The sequence below is a fragment of the Petaurus breviceps genome, unplaced genomic scaffold (genome assembly GCF_028583685.1).
Source record: "Petaurus breviceps papuanus isolate PSGF00001 unplaced genomic scaffold, PetGlider_PUasm1.0 90919, whole genome shotgun sequence".
Taxonomy (NCBI): Eukaryota; Metazoa; Chordata; class Mammalia; order Diprotodontia; family Petauridae; genus Petaurus; species Petaurus breviceps.
The window spans coordinates 25,581,000-25,591,546 of NW_027187378.1; the positions used below are offsets into that span (position 1 = coordinate 25,581,000).

A 10,547-nucleotide genomic window follows, 5' to 3' on the forward strand; every position below is an offset into this window, starting at 1 on the left:
CTTTTCCTTCCTAAATAAATTTCACGATTTGGGCAGTATTGATGAAGCAAATTCTTACCCTCCCAAAATTAAATTGACTGCCTCTCTCTGTTTACATTTTTACCAATTTATTATAACAATTGAATGTTTTTAGAGGCTTAAAGATATGGATGATTGGAACACAGTAAATTTTTTTTAAATAATATTTGTTTACTGTTTGACCCCAAAGTCTTAATGAAGTTTGGAAGTAAAAGGGAATGAAAATGAACATAAAGTATCAGAATTTCTACACCCCTTTGAAAAGATGAGGAAGAACATAGCAGAAAACTCTTTCTGCAATTACTCCCTTCTGTTATTAAGGGGAGATTTACTTAGAAAATGAAATCTTCTCTCAAACCAGTTTTGATTACTTGAGAAAGACTAACATGATCTTTACAGTTCCCCTCTCCACAGTAGCAACTTCATTGGTCTTCAGATGAACAACTTTGGTAGGGAGGAGAGAAAATAAAATCTCATTTGCAGTCAGAGGCTTCTGATGATCATCTATAGGGAGCCTTTCCTAGACCCTCTTAATTCGAATGCTAAGTGTGCCAAGCACTTTACAATTATTAACTCATTTAATCTAAACAAAACCCTGAAGGTAAGTGCTATTATTGACCCCATTTTAGAGTTGAGGGAACTGAGACAGACAGGTTAAGCGACTTACCCAGGATCACACAGCTAGCAGGTGCCTGAGGCTAGATTGGAGTTCAGATCTTCCTGAATCCAGACCCAGTGGTCCAGCCACTGCATTACCAGCTGCTTCCATGGTATAGATACTATCTATATATGGCACCCCTTTTTAAACAGGTATTGAATTCTAAAACCAGCCTTTGGAACTGTTAGCAGAGCTTTGAATGAGACGTTGTGGAATACTCTGGAGCATTAATCCTACAGGGAAGAGATGTCAAATTCATGAACCCCTAGCACTTTTGAGTGTGGCCCAAACCAGAAATATCTAACAAAATTAATAAAAATAGACTAAAACATAGATAATACTGTATTTTAAAACTAAATGAATAGGTGGCCCACAGGGATCCTTAGGTACAGAATAATGGCCCCCGTTTCTATTTAAGTTTGACACAAGTGATGGAGGGCATATATTGGATTTTCCAATATGAAAAGAAAATTGTTGAAGACTATTTCATATATGTTATACCAGAGCATTTGTGAGACCAACAGAATAACATATCCAGTAGTGGAGAGAGGGCCACCTGGTGTAATAGAAAAAACACTGGCCTTGGAATCAATAAACCTAGCTTCAAAGCCTGCCTCTGATACTCACTAGCTTCATAACCTCCCTAAATCACATAATAACAATAATACCACAAAAACCAGCAGCCCTCATTTATTTAGTGCTTTGCTGTTCGAAATACAGACATTAATCTCATGTGATCATTTCAGCCACCCTACACAGTATTATTAGTATTATCTCCATGTTATAATTGAGAAAACTAAGGCCCAGAATGTTGTGACTTGTCCCTAGTCTTTCAGCTAGTAACTGTCTGAGGGGTGTGTATATGAAATATTGAAACTAGTATGGTCAGCAAACAAATAACTAAGGACATCTGTGCCCTGTATCTCTCTTGCCACTCCAGATTCCATTTGTTGGTTCTTATCCTGAAAGATATTAAAGTATGTATCCAGGAGAGACTAGTTCTATGTAGAACTTCAGGCTAGAACTGCATGACCCAAAGTCATTAGGGGTAGTAGGAGGCTGGAACATTTTATAACTGCTCCAATATAGGTAACAGATTCTAACCACCTTTGAACAAGATACCAGTCATAAAGAAACCAATTAAGGGTCAACGTGCCACGTTCTGAGTTAAGGCCCTGGGACCAAAAAGACAAAAATTAAATCATCCTTACCCTCATGAAGCTTACATTCTCTATCAGGAGTAAGCATATACATAAAGATAAATGCAAAAGTTGATAGAATTTTGTTGTTGTCAGGGGTTTCATTTAAAGGACTCATCATTCATTCTATCTTTTTCTGCCTCTCTGGCCCCAGTCTTGTCTCAGAGGACGAGGGTTTTGTCTAAGTAGGTTGCATCACCCCTTGTAAAACAACCATCTGTTAGTGCATCTTGCCTTCGCTTCTCCCTCCACTTTTAAATTTTATTTTCTTTCTGATACTGTCTCTTCTGCTTTTGCTCCAATTTGGTGGGTGTCCCCCAAGGCTCTGTACTGGGCTCTCTGTATTGTCTCCCTTAATGATCTCATCAGCTCCCATGGATTCAATTATCATCCATGTGCAGATCATTCCCAGATATATCTGTCCAGCCCTAACCTCTCTCCTAAACTCCATTGTCACATCATCAGCTACATTTTGGACATCTTGAATTGGATGCCCTATAGTCACCTCAAATGCAACATGTCCAAAGTAGAACTCATTATCTTTCCCTCCAAACTCTTTCTTCCAGATTTCCCTAATCAAGAGCACCGCCATCCTCCTGGTCAGCAAGGCTCACAACCTCAGTGTCATCCTCAGCTCCTCTGTCACTCTCACTCTACATATCTAGTCTGTTGCCAGGTCTTGTTAATGCTACCTTTGCAACATCTCTCATATAAATCCCTTTTTCTGCACTCGTATATCCACTGCCCTGGTGCAGTCTTTCATTACCTCATTCCTGGGTTATTACAGTACCCTTGGGTTGGTCTGCCTGCCTCAAATCTATCCCCCCTCTAGTATATCCTCCATTCAGAAGCCAAAGCAATTTTCCTAAAGCAGAATTTTCCTAATGTCACTCTTCTATTTAATAAATTCAGTTGGCTGCCTTTTAACTCCAAGATCAAATATAAAATTCTCTGTTTGACTTTTAAAGCCCTTCACAGACTGCCCTCTTTCTTCTTTTCTAGTTTTCTTACACTAATTCTCTCCACATAATCCATGATCTAGCGACTCTGGTCTTTCTGCTATTCTTCATGCATATGATACTCTCATTTCCTGTCTCTGTGCTTTTTTGCTGGCTATCCCCCATACTTGAAATGCTTCACCTCCTCACCTCTCCTTATCTCCTTAATGTACAGTGAATGGAAGTGTTGGACATGTAATCAGGAAAACCTGAATTCAAATCCTGCTTCTGACACTAGCTTTGTGACCCTGAACAAATAACTTTATTTCTCTCAGCCTTGTTTCCTCATCTGCAAAATGCAGATAATAATAGCACTCACCTCACAGGGTTGTTGTGAATACCAAATGAGTTAACATATATACAACACTTTGCAAATCTTTTTTTTTTTTGCTTTTTTTTGGGAGGGGGAATGCAGGGCAGTTGGGGTTAAGTGACTTGCCCAAGGTCACACAGCTAGTGAAGCCGGGTTTGAACTCAGGTCCTACTGACTCCAGGGCCGGTGCTCTATTCATTGTGCCACCTAGCTGCCCTTGTAATTGCTTTAGGTTTTAGTTCTTCACTTGTAAAAAATAAGGGAATTAGACTAGATTATGTCTCAGGGCTCTTTCTAGAATACTGATCAAACATAGATCAGACATTCTGTTTTAGTAGGTTATAATCCTGAAAATAACTGTTCATTTTATTCATCCTTCTTTCCATATAATATATTACCGTGTCTCCCCGATAATAAGACCTATCCCGAAAATAAGCCCTCCCCTTACTGTGTAAGATTCCTCTAAAATAAGCCCTCCCCCGAAAATAAGCCCTATTGAGATTGCTACTGTAGTGAAGGTGATCCCCTGCGCTACACGCTACATTACAGTACCCTCTGTATGCACCGTCCCCCCCCCCCATGGCGCATTGAGCGCGGGGCCTTTGTGATTGGTCCGGAGAAATCCGATGTCCAGGATTCAAATCGTGGCGCGTGAACGTTTGTCCCGCTCCAGGGAGGAGGAAGCTGGTCCGGAGCGGCGTTAATGAGCGGCCCGCTGGGGTCTTGGGGTAGGTGGGACTCTCCTCCATCCAATCAGCATCCAATCAGAGCTGCAGCAGTGAGCACATCATCCTGTTCTTTATTGAATTCATTATTGAATAAAGGTACATTTTTTTGTTCACATTTACCTGTTTATTAAAATTGCTGTCAATGTTCCTTAAAATAAGCCCTCCCCTGAAAATAAGCCCTCTGGTGTTTTTCTGTCCAAAAAATTAATAAGACAATGTCTTATTATCAGGGAAACACGGTAGTTAATTTTTCATTAAAATTTTTTAAAATAACCCATGTACACAATGATCTATCTTGATCTTAGAAAAAGAAGGTATTCATTTTATGGCTTTTATTTTAGACCTTTTCATTTTATGCCATCTTTATAACCTTGGTTCAACTAATTAGTAGAAGCAGCACTTAGAATCTCACCTTAGATTTAAATCATCTATGTGAAAAGGCTTTTTTTCTCCCACAACTTTATAGATCTTTTTTCTGAAGTACTCTTAATACTAATTGTCAGGACTTTTTAACATAGAACATCTTATCAGCTCTAATGAGGTAAGTAAACTAGCTGATTGACTAATTGTGGTTTCTTTACATTTGTAGGGGTAAATGAAAAATTATGAAAAAATCAAATCCATTTAGAGAATTGAAGTACAAAAGAAAGATAGTTGGCATATTTTCTGAACAGAGACAGCTAGTACTTAGAGTTGAATAGGAAAACAGATGCCCAAAGGCAAGCAATATTCTCAGTGTAGATTTTTCTTTTTTATAGTGTTTCTTGTGCCATCTTCAGATATTGAAGTTTGTTGGATAGGGATAATTGGAACAGCTTCAATGATAATTATACTTTATAGTTACAAAATACTAATATATATTTTATACATAAGTGTGTATGTATATATATGTGTATAGTGTATACCCACATATACATATATATTTTATCTCATTTTTTCTTTGCTTTACTAAAGTGAGTAGTGCAAATGTCTTGAAATCAAAGGTTCTCAGAATTGGAAGTGATCATCTATTTCAACTGATAGCTGAACAAGAATCCCCTTTATAATAACTTTCCTGACAAATATTCATCCAACTTCCACTTGAAGATTTCTAGTGATGGGGAAAATCATTTCTTAAGGAAACCCTTTCCATTTTTGTATAGCTTTTGTTATTAGGAAATTTTACTTCATATTGGGCCTAATCTGATTCTCTAATTTCCACTCATTTCTTTCTTTTCTTTGTCTGTTTATGTTGTTTTAACCATACAAGTGTTTAAAAATATATTGACAACAGGAGAGCCTTTAAAGTTTTATATGCTTTCTTATAAGGGCTGTCTTTCTTTGAATGTCTGTAAATGCTATAATAGATTTCCAGAGACAAGAATTGAACCCTTAAAGATAAGTTGTAGATTAGAATAAGCTTCAATACTTCCTTTTACTTCAGTAGAAGTTCCCTTACTTAAATGAGTTAACATTTTTAAACTTTTATTTCTAGTTTCATTTAGAACAAACTATTTTTTATTATCATCAGAAAATTATAGGTGTTTATTAGTCATTTTTATAGTATTTCCTAGTGCTACATAGTAATTTTCATCAAATGTACCTTGATGCAATCCTGGGGGTTAAGTGAGTATCATAATTCTGTAGATGAGAAACTGATGAAAAAATATGAAAAGTGAAATGCCTTGCACCTGATCTGTGTGTGTCCGTGTAATTGATTACTTATTCTATGGAACAATCCTGCTTTAATAAAGAGCATTATTTTTTATTTCCCAATATCTGATGTTTTTTCTCCCCTACAGAGATATACCGATGCCTTTAGTCAGTTCAGGAGTAGAGCATGGGAATTTGAGGGAGCTGGCATTTGCAAGAATGAAAGATCTTGGGATACAGGTAAAAAAAATATTAGGACCTTATGACAGAAATCAGAGTAACTGGATAAACCAAAGGAGTTTTTTTTATACCTAGCAAGTGATGGCCAACAGACTTATTAGGCATTGTCATTGTTTAACTTACCTGTTCTCAGCAAGTGAGCATTGTGGCCAGTGGTCACTCAGGGTGCACTGTCTCATGTACCCGCCACCTTCATGGACCAGCATATTTGGTTACCTGCATTTATGTCTTCCCCTTCCCTTTTAGTCAGCTTTTTGAGCATCTACTAAGTTCCCTGTGTTGGGTTAATCTCTTTGAAAAATACCAAAAACCATTAAAAAATCCTCTCAGAGAATTTATAACGTCATTGAGAATACAAAAATAAAACACATGAAGCAGATAACAAACAATAGAAGACAATTTTTGCTATTTCCTACCCCCACTCACACACCATGATTAGCACAAATCACAAGGAATAGATACATCCTCTCTCATGCTCACAGCCTCATTAATATGCAAACAGCAGCTATAAAGCATTTTTTGGAGTTCAGCCAAGCATCTTTGACTATGGTCAAGTCATGCTACAGATAATTGGGCAATGGACAGAACACTGGCCCTGGAGTCTGAATGTCCAGCCTCAGACACTTACTAGCTATGTAACCCAGGACAAGTCATTTAATCTCTGCTCATCTGAATTTCTTCATCTGTAAAATGGATATAATAATAGCACCTACCTCACAAGGCTTTTGTGAGGTTCCAGTGAGATGATATATGTACAGCATATTGCATACCTTAAAGCACTATATAAATGCTAGCTATTATTACTAGCTCCAGGCAAGAGTGCTGCACATATACATTCATGATAGCAGTGCAAAGATCATGCTTTTTTTTATTGTCAATTTTTGTCAGTTTAGACAAAAAATGATTCCACATATACAGCAAAACACAAAAAGAGAACTGTTTATGAAACTGTTTCATACTGCTTATTTTTTAAGTATATAATTAATTCCAGATAATATTTCCAAAACTTAGCTGCTTGTCTTTGTTTCCTACTGAACTTCCTGCTGTTGTCTTTTGTGTTTTTTTTTCTCTTTTTTTGAGGAGGGAAGGCAAGGCAGTTAGGGTTAAGTGACTTTCCCAAGGTTACATACACAGCTAGTAAGTGTGTCAGGTGTCTGAAGTCAGATTTGAACTCAGGTCCTCCTGACTCCAGGACTCTATTCACTGTGCTACCTAGCTGTCCCTTCTTCTGTGCTTTTAAAAAAATGTTTTAGTGGTTTTCCTTTGTGGGCAATAGGGCATCACTAATTGCTAATCCTCTATTTCCCTCTAATCCCCTTTCTCAGTTCAAAACTGAGAGGGAAGAAAAATAACTTGTAACATATAAGCATAAGCAAGCAAAACAAACCTACATGGTGGCCATATCCAAGAAGATATGTCTCTTTCTGCACCTTGAATCCATTACCTAGCTGTCAGGTGGTGGGGAATGTTTCATCACAGGTCCTTTGGAGACATGGTTCCATGGTCATTGCAGTGATCAGAGTTCTTAAGTCTTTCAAAGTTGTTTTTCTTTTTTTGCTTTTTTTATATAAGTTGTACTCCTGATTCTGTCATTTCACTCTATCCGTTCATATTAACCAGGATTCTTTGAAATCTTTTCATTTCTGCAGATAATATTTGTAGTACAGTAGTATTGTGGTTATAGTCCATTAAATTCACATACTACGATTTCATCATCAAAGTAGTTTTTCTTTACAGCCTTGTTATCAGAGTATAAATTATTCTTCTGGTTCTGTTCATGTCACTCTGAAGACACTGATACCAAGTTTTCCCAGGTTTCTCTGAAACTAATCCTTCCACTATAGAAATTAAAAACAAATGATATTTGCCTTTCTTCACTGGCTTTCTTTGGTCATTGTTTGGGCCATGATTGGCTCAGAGTGAATGTAAATAGCAGTTGTTTCTCTTTTGGCCAGAAACCCTGTTGGTCTTCCCCTCCCAGATTGTTTGTGGGTTTTTTTCAGTTAGGTAAAAGAGGCCATTCTCTGCCCCATTCCTTACCTAGCCTTAATCACTGAATGGGCATTGCCTCAGTCAAAATAAGATTTATTAAAGACCTTAGCTTAAGAAGGCCACGGTCTCCCATTGCATCCAGGGCCATCTCCAGGTCATCTTGATCTGTGTCTTGCCACTGGACCCAGATGACTCCAAAGGAGAAAGTGAGGCTGATGACTTTGTACAGCCCTCCCTCACTTAAATTAAATTCACTTGCATGTCATGGCATTACTTCCCAGATGTCAAAGTCCTCTTCAAGAATAAAGGTCAAACAACAACAAACATATCCAAAATAAGAACTTACAAATAATGCTAATGTGGAAGTTTTTTGTTTTGTTTTGTTTTTTACATTCTGTATTTATGTTTCATGAAATCAGAGTCTTAGCATTGGAAAGGATCTTAAAAGGCATCTAATCTAATTTCCTGTCCCATGTATGAATCCATTCTACAGAATCCCTGAGAGTCATTCAGCCCTGCTTGAACACTTCCAATGATGAGCACATTTTTTTTTGCTTTTTGGAGGGGGGGGGGGAACAGGGTAATTGGGGTTAAATGACTTGCCCAAGGTCACACAGCTAGTAAGTGTTAAGTGTCTGAGGCCAGATTTGAAATCAGGTCCTCCTGACTCCAGGGCCAGTGCTCTATTCATTGTGCCACCTAGCTGCCCCTGATGAGCACATTTCTCAAAACAGTTCCTTTTTATTAAGTTCCTGGTATTATTTCTTATATTGAATAGAAGGTTGCCTCCATATAATTTCCACAAAATCCTATCCTCTATATATAGACTGATTGTCTCTTCTTCCCAGTAACAACTCTTGAGATATTTGATAACTATCCTGTTCCCCTCTCAACCAAGTCTATTAAAAAACTCTTAATTGTTATATTCTCTCTCCTGGCTCAAACTATTCCCTGATTTTAACAATAATGTTCTTAAGGCTTGCCTTATATATTGCTGTCTAAGTTCTAGAATACAGCAAAATTGTACTTCACATATATTTTTTGTATTCTCCATCCTCAAAGTATATTAAACATGACTTGGTGAATGTTTCATTTTGAAGTTGATAAATTGGATTTCTCTGAGTGAATCATGCCATTCAAACTTAATTCTGAACCTCAAGGGTTAGTGGAAATGTTCATCAAAGTGCTGAGCCCACCTATTTATTGTGTATTTTTCTTGATATTTTTTTTGTTTACTTGTTTTAAACAGTGCCGTGATGTGAGAACCAGAGAGGTTGGAATCCAAGAAATTCATCATAAAGTGAGGCCATATCAGGTTAGTTTCTTGAATTCACAAAGATTTTTTTTCTTTTCATAAGATGATTGTCAGACCCAGGTTGATGCAAACAGGCCTGGGAGATTGATAGGTAGTGAGCCAAAAATGAGGAAGTGGTTTAGATATGAGCTTGGGAATCAGAATCAACATTAATTAAAGAAGACTAGAGTTTAGGAGAGATTAGTTCTAGGAGAGTTGGATCCAACCACCAGAATCATTTCTCCTAAAGTGCTATCAGAGCAGGACAATGAGATAAAAGCAGAATCAGAAGGTTGGTTGTAATCTCAGCATTTGCCTGAAGGGGACTTAAGGTTTTTCTACGTCTATTCTGGGTTACAACTGTATTGGAATTGAAAATATAGAGATTCTTTAATGGTTTGGGGCTGAAATCTTCAAAATTAGTAAGTCCATATCCTCAGAAACTTCTGAGTCAAGTGGTTATATTTCTCAATAATTGTGTTTTTCTGTAGTCCTTATGACCTAACATCTGGTCCCCAGAGCCATTTCATTAAGGATCAGCATTTGGGATCTGTGACATTATGTAAGGTCAAAGCCCAGTGTAGTTCTTAGGCACCTGAGCAGCATTGATGCTCCTGAAGCAGATTTGGACATTTCTTCTTTTGTCCTACCTTTGGTTTACTGATCTTCACCGCAGCTGTATTCCACTATGCAGATTTCCAAGTTTACAGAATAGATAACTTGAGAAACTGATGCTTTGCTTTATAGGTGATTATAAAAAGTCACTGTAAGTACAACCCTTAGCTTACCATGGAAATACAAAGGGAAAATGTAAGCTTTTTTCATTAGCATGAAAAAACTTTCAGAGGCTCATAAAAGATCTTTAAAAGGCCATAAAAATAAACACCTCTTAAATCCATTTTTTTTAAAGTAGCTTTATTGTTGCCTTTTGTTTTTATGCCACAGTAATTTCATCATAATCACCCTTCTGCACTGAAGCCTTTCTTGTGACAAAAAAAAAATTTAAGCAAAGACAAGTAACAGAATAACTGCCTCTTAGAATATATTCTGTGTGACCCTTCCATAAATGCCAGCCCACCTCTTTACTAAGAGGAGGAAAGGTTTTCTTAGTTCTTTAGGACTGAGATCTTTCATTAAAATTCATCATAGCTCAACTGTTTTTTAGGGCTATCACCTTTTATATTTAGTCGCCGAGTTTAGAGTTCTCTTGATTCTTCTTCCATTTAAGCCATTCCTTTTTCAGCTGCTGTGCCAAGATGTGCCACTGCTGTAGGAAGGATTTCCAGAATGTATAGTGGAACCATTCCCTTCTTTTGGCTGTATTTTATAGATTCCTGCCAGATACTTCTTTTTTTTTGTTTTTGTTTTTTTGCTTTTGGGAGGGCAGTTGGGGTTAAGTGACTTGCCCAAGGTCACATGGCTAGAGTGTGTGTGTGTGTGTGTGTGTGTGTGTGTGTGTGTGTGTGTGTGTGTGT

General features: G+C 37.4%; 1 protein-coding gene across 2 annotated transcripts in view; it reads left to right on the forward strand.

Annotated features, from left to right (window-relative positions):
- The window catches only part of ELP3 (elongator acetyltransferase complex subunit 3), a 107,163-nt gene that overhangs the window by 52,859 nt on the left and 43,757 nt on the right, over positions 1 to 10,547 (forward strand). For both annotated transcript variants that reach the window (XM_069075627.1, XM_069075626.1), the window contains exons 11-12: positions 5,696 to 5,786; positions 9,028 to 9,093. In XM_069075627.1, the coding sequence (XP_068931728.1) occupies positions 5,696 to 5,786; positions 9,028 to 9,093 (157 nt within the window). The remainder of the gene's footprint in view (positions 1 to 5,695; positions 5,787 to 9,027; positions 9,094 to 10,547) is intronic.